Raw genomic sequence first — 21,326 nt, forward strand, 5'->3', positions numbered from 1 at the left:
AATGGTGTGAGTGCACAAGTAGTATGTCCAGGGCCCTCAGGTTGATCATAAATCTTCTGAGAGGTCCTGTCCACACTTAAGTGTATGTTCCCACTCCGTGTTACAGCCTCTGACCATTAAACTTTAACTGTATTTACTTTTCAAAAATGGCACCAGAGTCCAGAAAATCCCTGCTAGGTTGTTATGGCTCTTCTTACTATATAAAAAAAAACCCCTCTTGGAGCTGCATTACGTCCTTTGAAATTCTTTCAACAGCAAAGGAAACAGCTGCAGTTGTATGGTGTTGACTAAGCTAGCATGCTGCAGTAATTATTTCAGTCCTCATGCTGGCATCCTCCTACAGCTGCTCACACTTCACCACTGGCAAACACAAAAGCAGGCCCGGGATCGTGGTTGAAACCTCGCTCTTGTTTCTTGTCTCTCAATCTGTTAACTTTGTGCCAAGCACACAAACTGTACTAACCGTCGCCCGCACCACGAAAACCCCAAAAACCACCAGCATATTTTCCTCTGGCATCTATTTAAACACGCTGTGACTGGAATGCATTTCCATCATGCAGATAAGGGAGCGTTATCTGTGCGTTTTGCCTAATGAGAGGCAGTAAAAAGCGTTATTGTACGGCATAAATGCTGCACAAAATCAGAAGTTGTGCTCATAATCACAGCATGGGAATATCAAAGCCGAGTGTGAACATCAAAAGCAAGACAATCTGAGGGAAATTTACATGGAATATTATGACATGTAATGGCTGCAATTTGAAGATCAAAGATGGTGCAGATCATTGGAAATGCACCGTTTCCTTCCTTCTTCCCATTGTTGTCTTATTGAGAAACACATGGACAACCAAAACAGGACACAACGGTTGCAGGGTTGCGTCCGACTCCTCTCGCTTATTCTGATGTCCCGTTGGCGATAGTGGAAAAAAAGAAGAAAAAAAGAAAAGAAACCAAGGATGAAGAGGGGGCAGCCTAATTAAAAGATGACTCTGGGACAGCAGGTTTGGCTTTCAAGGCCAAAATAACTCAAGGGTCCGACAACGGAAGCAAAGCTGAATAGATAAAGGAGGAGTGAAAAAGACCACTACTCAACAGGAGGCTGTAAACAAGCAGTAATGGAGTTGAAAGCTGTTTGACTCAGGCACAGTAAAATAAGACCAAACAGTAGGAAACCCGTGCATGAACTAGTGTTTTATAAACAGATACTCTTGTTTTCTCCATTTTGAACACAAAAAAAAGGACTTTAAATGTTTATTGTGCACCTTTGGCGGCACGGCTCCTGTTTCATTTCCTGCAGACACCATAAACACACACACGGTATTACTATGATGCCAGAGGACTTGGTTCAAAGTGGTCACACTCGTGAAATCCCAGTGTATTATTACCTAATATTCCTGGGCAATGTGTGGTACACCCAGTTTCTCAAAACTGGCAACTAACTGGCCGCAAACGACATGCAATCTGTTATCTCTATCCATGAACTTACAAAAACCTTGCTGCTTTCCGGGGAAGTATTCCGAGCTCTGAGGCCACAGCAGATATTTAACTTGGCTCTGCTTTCAGTTTGAGAGAATGGATAAAGGACGAACATGTTATAGGAGGCCTAAGAAACGACAGAGTTTAAGGCCAGATACATTCCCTTCTTTATAAAAAAAAACAGCTCTACTCTTATTGCCAAAACATTATACTGTACATTGTTTGTTATGTGAAACTGTCAAATCCTTCAGTTCTGCCTTGTGGGGCCATAAAAAAAAAGCACAGACCACTAAAAATAGCCTGTTGATGCCTTGATATTTTGTGATTATGCTCTATTGCCACTAATTAGAGAGGGAAATTACAGTACATTATGAACATATCTCCACCCCTCTGACATGTCCCTACTTATCCCTCACCACAACAAAGTCAGGAGGATTCCTTGCACTCCCTCAGCTATAAAGCTTAAGAAAGTAAAACTGAGGAACAGCGAGTTTCATAAAGCACCTGTGAGAATTTCAACAGTAACTTCTGGCTAATATGTTGAAGATGTGACTCCCCCCCCCCCACAATTTTGAAACGCATCCTTGGACAAGGTTTCTATCTGCACTTCATCTCCGCTGCTCAGACAGCGAACACCTGGAGCAACAAAGCGACGAGGGGGAAGCGATGGAAGGATGAAGATGCCTTTGTTTCTCAGGGGGGCTCTGGCCACACAGCAAACTCTGCAGACAGGGGGAGGGAAATGATTCCACATGTAGGGTTTTCACATACAATGAGCTACTCTTTGCACTGGGAGAGGGAAGCAGAGATCAGAACCGAGCCTTTTGGTTTCACCTTTCTCTTCCTGCTTAGTTTCATTCATACCGCGGAAAACCGACAGTCACAGTTTCACTTGCAAAAATAATTCTTTAGTTTTATTCTCCCTCGTTCAGTCTATTAAAAACACAGCACATACCTCTGGCTCCTGTTGTGCTCCATAATTATATGATGGATGAAAAGAGAGAAAGGGAATAGGTATAGGACTTGGCAGAAAGACTGACATTCCTGATACAAGTCCTTCTTTTTTTCCTGCCTCAGTTCAACTGTTTTGCAAGTTCCTATGGCAGATTGTGTGCATACAAACAGTCGTCTACTGATGTACGTACTCTAAAGCCACTTAAAGGACAATTCCAGGCGAATTCAACTCGGGGGTGTATTTTCATATCATTTTAGGTCTAAAAGAATGAATCTGAAGATTTTCAGTTTAATCGCTCCTGTTTTGCGGTAGCTGCGTCTGTCCCCGCATCGCCACGGCAGCAATGAATGGGAGTGGATGTAAGTTCCGCTGTTTAGGCTGTTTACATCCCTCAAAGCCGCAATTTTTTTCCACAGACAGCGTCAGATGGCTACTCAAACATGCACCGAGAAGTTTATTTACTTCAAGCAAGCCGACATGTTTGTAAAACTAGATCTAATTCAAAGTCTCCCGGTCTCGCGCGAGCCCGAAGTTGCAGTGCTGGTGTATTCAGGCGCAGTAGGAGCTACCGCTTGTGTCATAAACACAGGAATATCAACTCTTTACTTGCTTGAAGTGTACATTTTTTCCCCACAGACAGCGTCAGGTGGCTACTCAAACATGCGCCGAGAAGTTTTTTTTACTTGAAGCAAGTAAAGAGTTGATATTCCTGTGTTTATGACACAAACGGTAGCTTTTCCCACTGCATGTGAACACACCGCGCACGGCAACTGGGTCTCGCACGAGACTCCGGGAGACTTTGAATTAGATCTAGTTTTACAAACATGTCGGCTTGCTTGAAGTAAATAAACTTCTCGTTGCATGTTTGAGTAGCCATCTGACGCTGTCTGTGGAAAAAAATTGCGGCTTTGAGGGCTGTAAACAGCCTAAACAGCGGAACTTACATCCACTCCCATTCATTGCTGCCGTGGCGATGCGGGGACAGACGCAGCTACCGCAAAACGGGAGCGATTAAACTGAAAATCTTCAGATTCATTCTTTTAGACCTAAAATGATATGAAAATACACCCCCGAGTTGAATTCGCCTGGAATTGTCCTTTAATGATCTCAGTCTCTAGTGCATCTTTTGGAGAAAGCAAACCCGCTGACCACAGCACAGATGGGGGTCGTCGGAGCAGAACCTGCTACCTTTTGACTTAAAGAGCACACCTGCTGCTTCCAAAACCACCAGCGCTGTCAAATGAGCAGGTGGCGAGTGACACACTGGTGAGCTGTGGAGCGGAGGGAGGGAGGGTTAAGTACTTTGTCAGTGTTTACCCACTCCCTACTCTTGCACGATCTCCTGACTCAATTTAACGCCTCACAAGGCTGCGACGAGCCACACCAGCAGGAATGGTCTCGCTTTAACCTTGCAAGTTTTGTGCAAAATTAATTTCCTTCAGAGAAAGAAACCATGAAAGGAATGAACTCTGAGTCCCGTTCACATAGGACAGCTTAAGAAATGTCTGTGCTCCGATGCACATGCTATGTTAAACCATTATCTAGGATAAGTGTGTGAATGCTTGATCATCAAAAGCATTTTCCGAGGAAAGGTTCTGAGGGTGTGAACAGCACAGAAATGGTGCATTTTGTGTAGATTGCATTCAATTTTAAGCTTTATTATCATCAACCATAAATGAACCTTCTAATTTAAGCTTGAATTTATAAATAAAGTTGTAAAAAAAGAATAATTTAAATATTGTGAGGGATTGGATCTATTAAATCTTGATGGTAACAATATATTTCTATGATGTGCTTTTTTCCTAAACTGAGATTTAGAAGTGAGAGAACTGAGAGTGTGTGATTTTATTCCCCACGATATCAGGTTGGATGTCAATATACTGAATCAACAGAGAAACTGCAAATGTCTAAAAATAACTAGATGGGGATATCTGGTGCAGCTAATGCAGCATGTTAAAGGTTCAGTGTGTGTAATAATTGGCAAGGTTTATTGGCAAAATTAATATACTACCCCATGAATATAGTGTATAATTGCTATACAATAAAATTTGTTTGGTTTTTGTAGCCTTATAATTATTATTTTATATATACACATATAGCAGGGGTCTTGCTTTTTTTTTGCACCACCACGTTTGTACGGCAGCCCGAATGAAAAATCCAGCCAAAGAGCGCGTTTTGCGAGTTTTGTGTTAATAAATGAACCAACGAAGGCGTTGGAGGCGGAAGGAAAGAAAGAGGAGGAGGAAACAGCAGACATATCGTAAAACGGTTTAAATCTTCACCTCATCGCTCCAAGCTCCTGAAATACCCCCAGTCGTGGTAAACAAGTCTTTTTGTCCTCAGAGGCCACCGCCAGTTTGCCGATGGGAACACACTGGACCTTTAAGTATCTGAAAGTATAATTCAGCTCTGCAGTCATTTTCACTGATGTGCAAGTTTTCCTTTAAAAGGTCCAATACAAACAGACATAATAAAAAGGTAAGAGAGCTACAGCCGTACATATATAATCATAGGCCTTGAGTTTTTATTATCCACATTCACAAAGTATCTGCTATCGACACAACTATTAGGCAAACTATATGATTAAGTAAAATAGCGCACCAGATTAAAAACACAGGCCTAAGCAACCCCGACCCTTGGTATCTGTAGTTTAACCAATTCCCTGCCAGTCTGCTGGAGAAAAAAACACAACACAACCTCATGATTTGTCCCTCTGGCTCAAGGTCCATGTGCACTAACCCTGTCAGCCCAGTTCAACATCTACAGTTATGTTTATACAAACCCAATGTAGCTGCCACAGAGGCAACTCTGTATGGGAAATATGTGAATTCAGAAATGCTCCTGAAGTCCTGTTACTTTCATTTGGGGTCCTCAAGCAGCATGACGCTCACCTATTACACCGGAACTGCTCGCATTCTTCCATTCCATGAAAAGTGGCTTACAATGCTACTTTATTATGCGATGTTTCCTTACATTAAGCCAAATCAAAAACCAGGAACGGTGGACGCTGTGGCCAATTTGACTTCAAAATTTTCACATTGCAATATGTTCACATCGCAGCTGCCAATGTGAATAACATTACGTGCTGAGAGTCTAGAAACACAAGACCAAACCGTTTCAAAAATGTGACCACTACAACATCAGGATGTGAGCCTGCAGAGCCATGCCAACAGTTACTGCAGTTCAGTGAGTTGCAGCTTGAAGTCTATAATTCAATGTTGCATCCACTGAATCTTCCCCTGATAGAAACCCTGAGACTGTGAGTGCTGTAACGTCCTCCTCCTCCTCCTCCTCCTCCTCCTCCTCCTCCTCCTCCTCCTCCTCCTCCTCCTCCTCCTCCTCCTCCAACAGCACAGATCATCATGTGTGTCAGCACTGAGCGAACAATGTGCAGGAAAAGAAAGAAGTCGGCCACAACTCTGTGTGGCAGTAATCTCTCTTTGAGACCCCGGCGTCTCTAATTGCCTGGACACTCGTGTCCGAGGGCTGCTCTCGTTCCTCAGTGAAAAGATGAGACCTCTGGTGCTCTTTACAACAGGCTTAAGCTGATAAACCCTTTCATGCAACGTGGCCATGGGATCGGTGCTCCATGCAAACAGATTGGGTTAAAAAAAAAAAAAAAAAAGACCAATCAAAACAGCGATTAGCCCCCAACACAGAGAAAGAGCTAAGCTACAGCACAGCCTCAGCAGGGGGTCCACTCCACTCCACTCGCTCACCAACTAAAAAGTGTCTGAAGATCTGTGCGAGCCTTTTCTGACTAACACATTCCTTGGAGCAACTACATGAGCTTTAATATGTGAGGAATGCACTTGGTGGGGTTTTTTTATTGAACAAAGACGTAGCATGGCTGATTGCAAAATGGGATGTGACAGCTGAAGAAATGAACGCACACGCAAGCCTTTAGAAAACGCTCCAGGACTCACTTCCAGCAAGAATCCAAGGCTAGCGCTTCGCTCACAGGGACTTCAGTGAGAATCCCTCTCCCTCAGATAATCAGCACCTCCTATGACACCCATGGTTTCCCTGCCTTCGAGTGTCTTCCCTCTCATTTCCCCCCCCACCCACCCTGTTGCAGCCAACAGCTTTGCCATATGGGATACCATCAGTGCATCATCTAGCCTGTTGCTTTACAGAATCCATGTGTTTCTCGGCAGCAAGGTCAAGTTCTGTGAAGTGGAGAACCTTCACGGCATCCTGTACAACTACCACAAAACAAAAACTTTAATACAAATATATTTTTTGCTGATTCGTCAAGCTGTGAACAACAACAACAACAACAGCAACACACTAGGCTAGGCACTAAAGATCCAGATATTTCCATCAGGAGTTGGAGGAGAACAAAACAGAGCAAAAAAGGGGAATGAAAGTCAGATTCATATTCATTATATGGCAAGAAATGTCATTTTAAGGAATACTAATCTCTTGGAGACATATTCTAACTACAACCAACACTGAAATCACCAGTAATCACACAACGTAGCTGCTATAGACAGATGAGATATCCTATGCCTGTGCCTGTGCAACCCATTTTAAAGACACAGACCTTATTGTTCTCAGCCACAGGCTTCGAGTGCAAGTTAAATACTTTGCAGGCATTTTAAAGAATAAGAGCAGCTTCGTACTGTTAATGTAACTGATACTACACCAGCATGGATCAATTTATGAGCAACACTGCAGCTCTATTATTTGTTTCCCAGATTAGCTTGCCCAACAATGACCTTGAGTAATAGCACACAAAATGTTTTCTAAAGAATCATGTGACTTGGACGTGTGCACACACACATACACACACTACAGCAGGATCCCAACAGTGAATATCAACATATCCATTTGTCCAAGTAGATATAATGTGCAATCATGTGGGAAGTGTGTTGTTGCAGCGGTGTCAAATAACACAGGAGCAGTAACCACGGTGAACATGGGTGCGGATGATTTTGAATTTTTAGATGAATAATCGAAGCAGAGAAACATTAAATGATTCAAATTCAAGGGCGCATGTTTGTGTGCAGCCTCCTGGAGCTGGGTGCACCTGGAAATGATTCCAAGCGACTCTCTGGTTATTACGAAAATAATGAGCAAAGTACAGGCCCTGAGATCTGCTTCAGCCAGAACCCCCACTCCCTTAACATTTTCCTCCACTTTGCCAACTTTGCAAAGACAGCATTTAAATTAGCGTCACAATTCTTCAGTCATGTTGAGCTGCTGAGCCCCGACAAAAAGTATGTTTGAAGATGCTTTCTTTTAAAAAAAAAAACTTAAAACTCTTAACTTGCTACCATGCTACGTTGTGAAGAGTGACTGAAAGAGCTGATTCAATATTATGGAGAAGATTCTTCTGGGAAGCTGTCTGCAGTGGCATCTGACCTTATTAGACATGATATATCCTCAGCTGCCTCATTATCCTGAGATTAGCAGCTCACTGTATAAATGTAGCATGTGTCGAGCAGCAATGTAAGGATCAACCTTCAGTTATCTGAATTATGTGAGGTCAGCAACGTTGAAAGATTTTTCACACGTATGAGCTTCTTTAAAAGGATATTTAAATAAAAATGCATATATGTGAGCTATCAAGTTAAAATGATGAAGACTGGGTGACTTCTCCACTGATCCCCAGGTGGAGACAAGACGCTGGAGAGCAAGCTTCATTTAACTGTCAAAAAAACTGTGACAAAGTGCTATTTCTGGATTTTAATATTGTTCACTTTCCTCTGGCGCTCTCTGAACGTCTTCCATCCGTCTCTTGCAAACTGGCTTGGGTTGGTGGGCGGGTGACTGCGTGCAGATGCTGGCAGCAGGATGTCACAGTTGTGGCATGTTGGAAATACTTCCCAGTATATAATCAATATTTCATCAAAGGACTAACTCAACATTTTCAGTGGTTGGCTGCTCACGCTCTTTCTTGTCAAGATTAGAGGATGAGATGTCACCAAATCGCTTATAAAAACCTCAATGCATCTTTCAATAACAAAATATGACATTACTTAGCCCATGTGTATTTTGTTACCTTCAGTTTGTGCCAGAATAAGGCAAAAAGCTGCTGCTGGTTATAGATATTTACGATAAAGACCAAATGGTATTGATTTTCTCATCTTACTCTCAGAAGTGAACAAAGCATATTTACAAGAAACGTTCACATGACCTCTTTTCATTGTTGACCACCTCGTCTTTTCTGCTGTCCGTGTACAACATTTACAACTTTAATTTTCCAGACCTGCTTCTTGTAAGATGAGGATATGTTGAAAAAACAACAAAAAAGTCAAATGAAAGCAAAACTGATCTCTATTCTTTCGCAGCACACCATGATAAATGTTTGGCTACAAGGGGGAAAAAATATCATATAAAGTGAAATCGATCCACAATTTTAAAATCCCGCAATGTGATTACAATGACAGACGATAAATAAGATACAGCGCACAGGCCAGGCGTCTTGTACTGTAGCAGGGATCTAAAATTCCTACAAGATGTGGGCTGGATGCTGCTCTGTCCTCTGCGGGGGCCCTCGGAGCTCAGCAGAGCAGAGCCATTTCTCCATCTGCACAGCCTGAGAAAGTGACTCCCATCTCTGCTTCTCCTCTCTGTCTTTACACTGACACACAGACAACGACCTCACACCGCAGCACAGCGGTTACTGTAGATTAGTGGTCCACAGCCGGTTTCATCTGACACATCCTGTGCCCCACATCCACACCACCTGACCAAACGTCTTCATTTCAACTGACTCTAAAGTGGATGTTAAGCTACGCTGCAGGGAGAATGTTAAAGCAATCCTTAAGAGTCAGTAACACTACGTCAATGGTTGTGTGTGTGTGTGTGTGTGTCCCCCCCCCAATACAGTTTGTTATGTGAATTCATCCACTGGACATTCAAATCTTTCATCCCTTACTTTTAGCCATTTCAACTCTATTATCTGAATCCATTTCAACTGTTTATCCATCTCTTTCACCAGCACACCAGTTTATAATTCCACTGTTTATGTTCCTCTACAACACAAATATGTGGATGTTTTTCTCTTTTAATCACATCCTCATTTCTTTTGTTTTCCTTTCGGAGATTCCTGCCACTTACAAAACACGAAGCAAATGGAGCTCCGTCCTTCCGTCACTTTGTCATGAGAGCATGCATGTCAGTTGCGAGATAGAAATCCCTTCGCCACATGCAACAGCTCGACTGTAGACAAGACAGCGGGGCTGGTGCCGGTGTGCCATGCTGCACGCTGAGACACTGGGTCTCTTTGTACGGCGAGCTTCTTTTCAGACAGGAGCAGGAGCTGCAGGAGCACTTACACTTGGATGAAAACACCACAGTGAGGGGAGGGGAGGTGGGGGTTTGCAGCTTGCATATATACACACACACACACACACACAACGGTGCCTCCACCCAGGGAGTGGGGTGGTGGTCACAGGGAAGGGAAAGGGTTATCGTCCAAAGGGGAAACTTGTCACGCCAGACATTTTCATACTATGAATAAATTTACATGAAATCAACACTGCCACTCACTGATGGAGCAGATATCCTGACGGAGACGGAGACGGGGTTTTCATCGAGTGTCAGCGAGAAAAACGTGGAAATCTGTGAATGTGGACAGTCCAAAAGCACGTATCCATCATTGTGTCCTTTCCATTTAGCTTTAGAAATGTGATCAGTGGTGATGATGAGGTGGTGGTGGTGGTTTTGGGAGGGGGCGGGGGGGACTGAGCAATCACAAAAAGCCAACATTCAATCTAGGAGAGATAACAAAAGGAAGACGAAAGACAGCTCTGGATGGCAGGATGCCCCTGGGGCGGCTATGCTGTTATTATGTTGGAGAGGGCTGCTGAGCTGCGGCGTGGGGCAATTAGAGGCCGGAGGATTGACTGGGGGAGGGTCCAGGCGCAACAACCCATCCTTGAAGAGAAAAGGAGGAGTAAACTCGATCACAGCAGCGAGCAATAACATGGGAGGAAAAAAGAACACACATAACAGCAGATGATGGTGGATTAATGGATTTATGAATTTAAATAACATCCATCTGCTTATTTCCAAAGACGGTGGCCTGGTCTAAGCTGCTTTCCTGTCATCAGTAGGATCCAAAAATAAATATCAAGCAATCGCACGGCGCTCAACTTTGCAACGGCACTGGTTTGGATGATTTGACTGGTAAGTATGTGACAATTGGGCTGGTTCGGGATAATGTGCGCAAGCGGATGAATCATCTGTTGTTCTCATCGGGAGCTACTGCAGACATTGTGGTGAACACATTAGCTGTGTCTATTATCTTAAACGTCACTCTGCTTTGGAAAGTCCTGACTAAAAAAAACAACCCACAGAGGTTCCAGGAGCAGTCCAGCTGGAAAGGACGGGGGACAAAGCGGAAAAGTCAATCCCAGAGTATCGTTTCAGCGGTTTGCGGACCACAGACAGAGGTCGCAGCCTCACAGCCATTGTGCGCTGGTTGTTTAACGTGTAGATAAAACAAGTAAAAACAGATTGTGTTGCGAGAGGGTACGGGTTTTTACAGGACACACAGCGCGACTGTTCCCTAAACTCTTCCTTGGGTAACTTAAGCCTCTGAACTTCACCCTCTGATTAGATCTCCCTTTGTCACTTCCCATAACATTACAGGTCTGGCGGTGAAAAGGACACAATGGGCGGTGAAAGAGGACAGTAACACAAGCTTGGTGGTGTGAGACGCAACAGTTGGCATTGCCATGTATCCTGGGCCCTCACAAACACACACTGTTTCCATGCCCTGTGGCCCTGAGCGGCCTCCGAGGAGCAGGTGTCTGCACACATTCTTTACATAAGCTCTTGTCAAACATGGCGCACGGCAACAAGGCCTCACAGCTGCAGGACAATGGAGTCACGGTAAAAACTACTGCACAGCAGCAGCCAGACACGCACGCTTCCAGCCGGAGTCGAGGCAGCGGCGTCTACAAGGTCAGCTGACCAGAAGTGAAATGTTAAGCGTAACACAAAACCAAATGCTGTGAGCTGGAATGTATAAATAGTCATCATTACAACAGCCATGGTGCAGTTTTTACAGTTACATTTAAATTATAACACTATGTTTACATAACATTTCTCTCATCAGTTCATTAACGGGAAATAAATTATACACTGGTGCTGACATGATCCACACTCATGGTCATGGATGGTGCTAAGTTGCTAACACTGTTGGAGCTGACAAACTAAACACTGCAAACATCCAAAAATAATCTCACACAATCACACCTAAGTCAAAAAGATTGATATGTAAATGCAGTGAATGAAAGTTATATTAAGGCATATACATACATATAGGCTAGCTTCCTTTAACACAGGATCCAATGTAGGCTACATATGTGATCATGTTGTGGGAGTGAATTTTGACTGATACCTTTAGGAACAAAGAAAAAATGTTTTTACACCTAGGCAATAAGACACTTGAGGAAGAAAAATAGTACATCATGATCTATATTTATCTGGATACTGGGTACACAAGTGCAAAGAAGAAAATCTTTAAAGGGATAGTTCACCCAAAATTCAAATTTCACTCATTATCTACTCACCCTCATGTCGACTAAGGGCTGTGAGAAGTTTCAGGCTTCAATACAAGAGGGACATTACAGACGAGCAGTATGGAGGTATATGGATGTTTTTTAGTGTGTCTTTTTGGACGAAGAACAGTGAGCTCCATTCGCAACCGTCATATGGATATGCAGTGCTGCACGGAGCCCCGCTGTAACTCAGAGAAGGCACGGATAACTCTGAAACTTCTCCCAGACCTTAGTCGACATGAGGGTGAGTAGATAATGAGTGAAATTTGAATTATGGGTGAACTATCCCTTTAAAACAGCTGTATATTGGAATAATGCAAAACTGTAAAGTTTAACTGTCGTTTTAGGGTTTTACTTCTGCCAATCTGCCAGGGTCAAATGCCTTGAAGTGGGGATTAGCTCATTTTCTGTTTTGTTCTGTTCTGTTTCTGTTTCCCATTTCACACATTCTGTGTATTTTTAGTAATGTAATAATGAGCTATTGGTTGTACTGATATACTGTCTTTGAGGTGATAAAGGCATATTTAGAGACATTAGGATAAGCGGTCTTAAAGATAAAAGTATGACATGCTGCTGATGCCGTTTTTGAATTTTGTTCCCACGAGCAGCAGTGGAGGAAGGCTGAACACAAACTGTTGACGAATACATCCTCTCTGAATCCTACAATTAACTCTCTAGCTCTTAATTACAGATGTTCCACATCACATAAGCCTCAAAAATGTGACAGTCTGTTGACGTAATTAGCCCACACGGTGCGAGTGAACACAACAAAGGAGGAAACATCTAACGACTCACGCCTACAAAAAAAAAACAAATGCGACCCTGACAGATCAAGAGCAGTGAACTAGCACCTGCAGATAAAACAGTTCAGGCTCTTTTCAAGCCACTTCTCCTGTCACAGGACAAGGAGGGCCGCAATGCATGATGGGCAGGCAGGCTGCACTACAGTTTTCAGCAGATGATATTGATGAAAGGCGTCCTTAGCCCCTCTCTGAAGCCCCTCATGCCTCCGTCCCTGGCTGTGGGCCGAGCGAGCGGGTGTCCTGCCTCTGGGGGCCAGCTACAGAGCAGAACCGCCGAGCAGGAGGACTTGAACAAGAGGCCTTTCTCTCTCTACCCCCACCACCACCACTACCCCCACCACGACTCCTGCAGAAACAGTTCTGGCAACGCCTCAGCTTGTTCTCCCCCTTTGGTCAAGTCGGGTCTTCGCATCGCACTGGCTAAGACTTGATTGTAATTGATTTACATGGAGCTCTCACACTCCTGCTATACAAGTCCATGTAAGGCACTGCCAGCAAGCCAAGACGTCATCCAGACAGCTGGCTGTCCCTGAACAACAAGCAGACGTCCACTCACTGAGAATGAGCTATTTGGGGGTTACCGATGACATACAATAGTGGATATTCTGTATGCTGTTAAAAAAAACAATGTTCTAACCTCTTGGTCTGCACGACTTTAAGAGTGACAACACCGTAAGAGTGGACGATACACACCACTAACAGTTTTTCCTACATTAAAATCAAACTGAAACCATTTAACGCTCTGTAACTGATGCATGTGCAAGATTTATAACCCAAAAAACACAACTGGCAAACTGCTACATGAGGAAATAACTATGTTAAGTCAACTGGCACCGAAACATAAAGGGTATTTACACTTTTCATTCAATATATTTTGGTTAGAAAACCACCAAAGAGCTACATGACAGTTTCCACCTTTCTCCCAAGGACAGTTTAAATAAATATTGGCTTTGACATTAACAGCAGCAGACTTTCCTTTCTCTCTGCATTTAATCAAGAATATTATCCCCTCTTGATTAAATAACAAACATTTCCTGCAACGGGAAGGCCTGGATAACCCCTGAGTAGAAAGAAAAGAGGACAACCTCCAGTGGGAGAGAGAAAGAGAGAGAGAGAGGGAAATAGAGAGAGTGAGATAGCCAAGTGAGTACAGGGCAGAGGAGGGGGAGCAGCAGCAGCAGCAGCAGCAGCAGCAGGAGGAGGAGGAAGTACAGTCAGAGAGCTTTAAGGTGGGCGGTGTGGCTCTGAAAAGACGCAATTGAAGAAAAATCGTGTCTTTCGCCAGGAGATGAGCTCTGCTTGCACTAAGTCGAGAGACCCCGAGAGGAGGGGGTGAGAGTGCCACTTGGTTTCTGCAGACCCACAGCATCAACAGAGCCCTCCGCCTGGTCAACTCCCCCCATTAGCTCTGTCTTTAGCACACATGATCTCTTCAATTACTGCAACGTTCACATTCAGACATGCTGGCACATCATGAGCAGTCTCTCCTCCTCCCTCACTCAGAGCCAGTTTTTTTTTATCAGCGTGCAGCTAACTTGACACTTTCTGACCTGCAAACTATGATTCTCGCATTTTAATTAGACGCATCTGCTTATAAAAATACAAAAATTTAAATGTGTGCTTTTTTTTTTGGTCACCTAAGATGCATAACTCCCCACTAAACTAACAATACAGAGCAAGGTTAAAATAAAAAATAAAAAGCTCGAGCTACCTGAATTACAGATTTAAAAAATGTTTTCTCATTACATTCAGTTTTCCCATGCAGGGATAAGCAGCAGGCATTTGGACAGGAGAAAGGCTGCAGTGAAAATGAAGGCACAGGTCACAGAGTACATAGCTGCACCATTATAATAAAACTTAAATGCCAACATGCATTAATCATGAATTAATTAATGGATGATGAGGGGGAGCGACATTGTCTGCATGCTACTGGAGGTGTCACATTTATTAACTGCAGTTACTACGCCAAAGCTGCTGACTGGAAGAGGAATTTTTCACGGCTGTGTTATGATGGTGAGAGAGAATAGGCCGAAGGTTGGACGAAGCCCAGACTGAACCGAAAGTGCAGGCCTCTGCAAAACACAGATTCACGACTGCATTGCTCTTTTCTCATAAGGCCAAGACAGCCCGACCAGACTACCAACGAGAGCGTGAACAACGGTCGTGTCGACGCCACAGTTATTTTCCACATGCAGTTAGAACACAATAACTGCTGCACCATGGAGATGGATGTGCTCTGCCCCAGACAACAACAAGACAACCCCCCACTCTCCTGTCATCCCTGAGCCTTTATTCACGCCCGGACTTCATTATGAACTGTAACGGAAATCATCATTGGCAATCTGAAAGAATTTGCAAGACAATCACTCAGTCCAAGTCGAGCATCTCTGCACAAAGACGAGTCAGGGTTGAACTGGCTGAAGGAGGTGTAGATATGCATCCCTTCACAAAATAGACAATGTTAAAGATAATGTACAGGGTGCTTTAGATTTTAAGCCCACAGTGGTTTTATACGTAAATTGCATGCCATCAACCAGAATGAAATATATTTTCATTTGCTGTGGACTCTTCTTTTTAAATGTGGTTTTCTAAATAAGTAACTATTTATCTGAAGTATAATAATCAGGCCTTGTCCGAAAAAGCAAGCAGTCAAAATCCTCCTTACCATTAATTTGGCAGGTTCTTAACATTTTACTTTGCAAAATAAAATCAGCATTCACTGATATGTCAGACCTGATACAATGTGAATGCACAGCTCACCATAGTATCTTTGTTTATGTTTCAGCTGCTCCAACATTTAGGTTAGGAAAAGGAGAAAGAGAACAGTGCTGCAACCAGGATGCAGGGAGGCCCTGCACAGACTTCCTGCAGAATACACAATGTATGCACATCGCTCCCCTTTCTATAGTTTGAAAAGACTTCATGTTTACACAGCTGCAAATATCACTTAAAAGCCAGTAAATGAACCCTGTAAAGCATCTTTTTAATTTAGCATAAAGAATAATAATTCATCCCCAAGATGCTTAGGAGTCAATTCATTTTTCCATCTGGCAGTTTGAGCTCTAAACAAAAGAAAAGGGCTTTTTTTTTTTTTTTTATCTAGGTAGGATATTAAAACTTATTCAAAAACCGACTGATCAACTTTATATGATGATATAGTAACATCATATGGTAAAAAAATATGTATTTTGAAAATGTCATGTAAATAGTTGCACAAAATTCACACACACACAATTCCCAAAGACTTGACTAAAAAAAGAAAGCTCTTAATGAATGAGATAAAGCAAAAGAAGGGAACAAAAAACCTTCCATGTTGTGAATTGTTTACACCATCAGGAAATGAGATGATATCTAAATAAAAATGGCCTTAGCAGGAAAGGCTACACTTGCAGAAACATGGATAACATGGTAGATATAATACAATTAACACTGCTCATGTTAAGTGTTATGTTTTGAGGAGCATTGCTTGAACAAAATGATCAGCCTGTGCAAAGCGGAAAGACAGAAGGAAATGAAGCCTTTAAGTTACCTCTGTGTGGCCTGCCACATTTAGATCATCCTGATAACATGAAGTCAGAGGATAAATGGTTCCTCCACTGGCTGCAAGTGTTATTGTCAGGGGGTTGGAATGTGATTTAAAAAATCAATTCCTCATTAAATTCATCATACTTTATCTTTGCAAGCATTAAGTAGCCTATTTATATATTTCTTTTAAGGTTAAATGTCACTGAAATTAAATGGGCTGTTTTTCCACCTTTGACTCTAATAAATCTGAATTTATCTTATTGAACAGCCTACAGTTGTTGGCGAGTTACCATGAACTAGATAGTTAGTTAGACTTTTTTTTCCTAAAGGACACACCATTTTAAGGCGTTATAAATCCAGATATTTAAGAATGTAACTTAATCTGGATTAAAACACATGTGGGAACCAGTTTCTTGACCCAAATCAAAGCATGTACACCTGTGTGTGCACTGACAAGGCAGCAGAGACGGCCTGTCTGCTGAGGGATTCCCAGTGACTCCCAGCCCGCTAAAAAAAAGAAAAAAAAAGAAAAAGAAAAGAAAAACCTCCTGAGAGAATAGGCAGTGATTTGGCAGTGTTCCTCCTCATCACCGCGACTCCTCTTACCTTTTTGTGTCTGTCTTTGAAAGGTAACGCAGGCCACGGCATCTCCTGCAAAAAGTCTTGCCAGTGTTTCTGGTCCTGATCAGACGAGATGAAGACGATTTCCAATTTGTCCTTATGGTCAGACGTCTTTTTGAACCTGCTGTAAAACTCGCACAGGCTGCCGTTGAACTGCTTGCACGGGGCGTTCAGGCTGCAGCCGAAGAACAGCCCGACCAGGGACAGCTTGGCGCCCAGCGACTGCACGTCCACCTCGGCTTTCTCGCTGTTGACGAGCCGCTCCCCGAGCAGACTCACCAGAAACTCCGACATCGCAGCGTACAGTCCTCGAACACACAACGTTGCCCTCAGCCGAGACCGCTGCGCATGTAAACCGCTACGTTCAGGCGTCACCCAGCACTTGTTTCCTACAACCTCCAACAACGTGAGGTTTCGAGGTGAGCTCCGGCTCGGTGAGGCAGGCGTTGCGGTGTGTGTCTCGCCGCTGCTCTGCTCGTCCTCCGGTGTGAGTGAGTGAGTGAGCGCTGTGCAGGAATGCGCTCCGCTTAAATCGCCCTGACTGCAACAGCGGTTGCGCTCTTTTTCCCGAAAGCACACACTTTCATCATCACAGCTTGCTCCTCTGATGACGAAGAGCACGTTTAATCACCAACTTTTGTCTGTTGTCAGTGTGTAAAAACAACAGAAAATCTATTAGTTAATTTCTTTAGAGCCCGAGTTGTTTTTTTTTTGCTTGTTTGTTTTTTGATGTAGGCTACAGTAGGCTACCCAGTCTGATTTTGGGAATAAAAGCCGGATTCTAGGTTTGACCTCAAATTTACAATATGTGTCATTACTTTCACATCAGTCGCGTGTATTAATGTAATCATCTTACACGACTGTGAGTGAAACTGTTCACATAAAAGATAGGTAGGTGAGGTTCAACCACACTCCGTTCTTATGAATATGCTGCCACCTAGTTTTCACAAGAGGGAAATACCTGAGCTGCTTTTTAATTTTTATTTTTTTAAATACAGTTTACTGGAGTAGGCTATTTAAATTGAATGTTACTTCATACTTCGACATCACTACATTACAGGGGGAACTATTGTCCTACTCTACATTTATTCAAGCTAGTTAGGCTACTTTTCATGGTAAGGTTTTAAAGGAAGCTTTCTTAATATTTAATATTTTTAACACTTATAAAATACAGATGATTCTATTTAAATTACTGTAAATCTAAAACTTTAAAGAGAAGAGACAAGTATTTTCTCTATCCAGTGATCCTGATTGACATTAGGAGGGTTGTGAGCCTTATAGAACAGCTAAACTCAATTCCTGAAGCATTTATAGTTACGACTAGTGCCAACTCAAGCAGCTACAACAGCAAAATGATGCCCACACACATTGATAAATCATTGTCAATGATAAAAACAAAAGGTGGCATGAAATAATGTAGGCTACTAGCCTCCTACTGTTTTTACTTGAAACTTAAAGTTTGTCTTGTTGATAATACTCCTACGTTACATTAGGTAGGACTTTGAAGCTGTAGTTTAGTCACTTTAACTTCAGGGTTTAGCTTGTGACCATCAAGGTTATGATAAATACATGACTCCAGTTTTCTTGGGCCACAAACGTTCAACATCAAGTGTCATTTTATTCAAGTTCGTCTACAGGGCAAAATAAATCACATGAACATGATCACAATAAAAATAACATTGTAAACTGAGTAGAAGAAGTGTATCACCTCAAATTACGGTTCAGAGCTGAATGATTGCACATGAGGTATGACAACAAAAACGTATATGAATGACATCCATTCTGTGTTACTCAAGCAGGGAGTTACAGTAATTGATCAGCTGTGTATTACAAACGATGCTCATTGTCTTAGTTGTACAGTTGCTAATTTGCATCAGATCACAGTGGGAAGTGCATCTTGTGAATGGTGGTCAAAATCCTGTGATGCAGGAGTGCTACGATTATGTAGGGGCGGATGAGATTGACTGTTACTGGTTGATGAGCGATGTCAGCAGCACGGGATCCCTCAGTCCTCCGTGAACATCATCCTCACCAGTTCTGCTTTGAAACACTCCTCCTCCACCAACTTCTGAGGCTGACACAGAGAGATTTGATGGGTTAGCTTTTAATATTTCTGTGTAATGCAGAATCTGACTGCCTAACAGCTACGTTGAAATGATTACACTTTCATGTTCAATACTGCATTAAAAATGAATGTCAGCTGGAATTCTGTCTCTTAATTTGTAAGGCTCAGTCAGTGAAATATTTAAGATTTAGCTATTCCACGTTGATGAAACATCAATTATAGTTCTTACTGTGCCATATCTCAGTAGGGTGGGAACTCCACTCAACTTCAGAGTCTTCTTGAAGTCATTATTTGGATTCTTCCAACTGCCGCATGAAAAAGACAGAGTATTAAGCAGCTGATAAGAAACAGCATCACAGATACAGGCATGGAAAGGAGGGTTTTCAGCTTTAGCTAAATGAAACGCGAGAAAGATCTACTAACTATACAATAAAGAAAATCTGTTTTTAATCCCTCTCTATAGTATAAACCAAATCTCTCCTCGCTTTCTCTCTTGGCTCGGATTTTTTTGGCTTTCACATAAATAATTGTTTAGGCCACACATCTTTGTTCTGAAGAAACAAAAGATGTCTATCCAGAGATCTAATATGTTACAGTTGTGTTCACTGTAACTTACTATGCAGTTTGACAATCAGACTCTAACATGTAAAATGAGATCCATGTGTAGCCACAAGCTTCATTTAGTCATTAATAATCCATTATGTAAGCTAAAGAAAATCTACAACTTGATGATTGCATAAAGCCGTTTGTAATCAAGACTGCATTACTAAAGTGCTGCATATTATTTCTGTCTATTCAATTTATAATGTATCAAGTAATTAACCATTGGAAAATAGTAATATTTCACTATAAAACAAACAATTACTTTCATCATTAATACATCTGATAATTATCTTTTTAAATATTGCATTGATTGTTCAGTCTATGTCAGAGCATGACCATCGTTATTCCCTGAAACCCAAAATTGCTAATTTTATACACAAGTAGGTTAGCCTACATCTTTATCTGAGAAGCTGTTAACAGTGAATTAAAAATTACTTGAACAGTAAAACAGTTTTGAAATCTGTTGTCAGTTAATATTGTGTAATTTAATTGCAATCATCTAGCATTAGATTCATATATCGGTTGATCTCTGGGTGCCTGGGGACACATACAAACTGTAATTACAGAGTGGGTCAAATAGGGCTGAACAGCAAATATTTGTGCCAGAGTCCAAGTAAATTAATACGACCATATCAGTAATTTATCCACTTACTGTTGAGTGCATCACAAATACAACTGGGTATGATTTTGTCTTAAAATCAGTTCTTTAGGTGTTTGGCTGTTGGTCATAGGCCTACTGTACTTGACAATTATGTAAATTGAGCTATTATCACCAGTGTTTGCCATTATTCAATATATTTTATAAAGTTGGCTGATTCATTCATAAAATATTAAAAATGGAAATAACTGTTAGTTGCAGAAATAATCAGTGCTCTCGTTTTGTGTTAGCATACAGTATGTGACTCAGGTGATTCAAATGTAAAATAGTAACACTGACTAAGCTCTTTCGCCAACTTGACAGTAGATGAAGACAGAGCCCTCTGGAAGATGAGTCATCTCTCCTCTTACAGTTGGCTCAGCTGATAGGGAAGAAAGCAAACTGTTAAAAAGACAAAATGAAAGTGCACCAGACATTGAATAAATCAGTATCAAGATCCTTAAATAATAGTACAGGCTACTCAACTTACTTCTGCAATGAAACGGACATTTCATGGACAGATATGCAATCAGTTTTACAATGCAATGCAATTGCCTTGTACGGCAAGCTATAAAAGTGTAGTAGAATATCAAAGTTTACCTTTCACGCAGTCGGGACACCAGCTCTTTCCTTGGTCATCTTTATCACCAGAGAAATATACAAAAATATCCTTTCCTTTCCTCTCAGACACAGCTTTGCTAAATTCATCATAGCCACGCACAGTTACTTCTTCGTAATGGGCCATTGTTTAGACCGAGTTACTATGGAAAGGCACAGAGTTGAAGCTGAACTATGAGAGACTAACAAGTGTTAACAGAAATACTGCTGACCCGCACACACTGGACCTGGTAGAAATACTGAAAAGCTGGCATAACCACTTCCGGTATGTGCAAAGGTTTTTAAAGTGACAGTACCTTTTAGCCTATCTGGATAGCGGATAGGTCTGATGTGGAACTTTAAAATGTCGAAAATGTACTTGAATAATGTCATTGCAGCTTTCCGCGTATTCATAATACACCATAATGCCTAGTGGATGAATGAAAATTTACTCGTGCCCTACACCAAGTCTATGTATTTTTATTTCATTCAAATTATTCCATTTTATTGCCACTTACACAACCTCGTT

General features: G+C 42.0%; 2 protein-coding genes across 2 annotated transcripts in view; both read right to left on the reverse strand.

Moving 5' to 3' along the window:
• The window catches only part of nxn (nucleoredoxin), a 61,614-nt gene extending 44,230 nt beyond the window's left edge, over positions 1–17,384 (reverse strand). The window contains exon 1 of the mRNA XM_085796136.1: positions 16,881–17,384. Coding sequence (XP_085652262.1) covers positions 16,881–17,189 — 309 coding nt within the window. The 5' untranslated portion in view covers positions 17,190–17,384. The remainder of the gene's footprint in view (positions 1–16,880) is intronic.
• A 1,109-nt stretch (positions 17,385–18,493) lies between these two features.
• Positions 18,494–21,087, reverse strand: txndc17 (thioredoxin domain containing 17). Its single transcript, XM_085796157.1, has 4 exons — positions 20,801–21,087; positions 20,501–20,582; positions 19,190–19,265; positions 18,494–18,969 (listed from the first exon to the last, which is right to left on the reverse strand). Exons 1-4 carry the CDS (start codon positions 20,943–20,945, stop codon positions 18,901–18,903), a joined length of 372 nt encoding a protein of 123 aa, XP_085652283.1. The 5' UTR covers positions 20,946–21,087; the 3' UTR covers positions 18,494–18,900.
• Between the last annotated feature and the right edge of the window lie 239 nt (positions 21,088–21,326).

This window comes from Trachurus japonicus, chromosome 13, assembly GCF_045865225.1.
Source record: "Trachurus japonicus isolate A0001 chromosome 13, Traja_1.0".
Lineage (NCBI taxonomy): Eukaryota > Metazoa > Chordata > Actinopteri > Carangiformes > Carangidae > Trachurus > Trachurus japonicus.

What these genes read in the sequence shown, in the direction of transcription:
- txndc17 (XM_085796157.1), bottom strand. Translation starts at nt 20,945, where the DNA reads ATGGCCCATTACGAAGAAGTAACTGTGCGTGGCTATGATGAATTTAGC. An exon ending in GTGTCCCGACTGCGTGAAAG is followed by an intron (nt 20,583 to 20,800) that starts GTAAACTTTGAT and finishes CTTCCCTATCAG; the next exon opens with CTGAGCCAACTGTAAGAGGA. An exon ending in CCCTACTGAGATATGGCACA is followed by an intron (nt 18,970 to 19,189) that starts GTAAGAACTATA and finishes TCTCTGTGTCAG; the next exon opens with CCTCAGAAGTTGGTGGAGGA.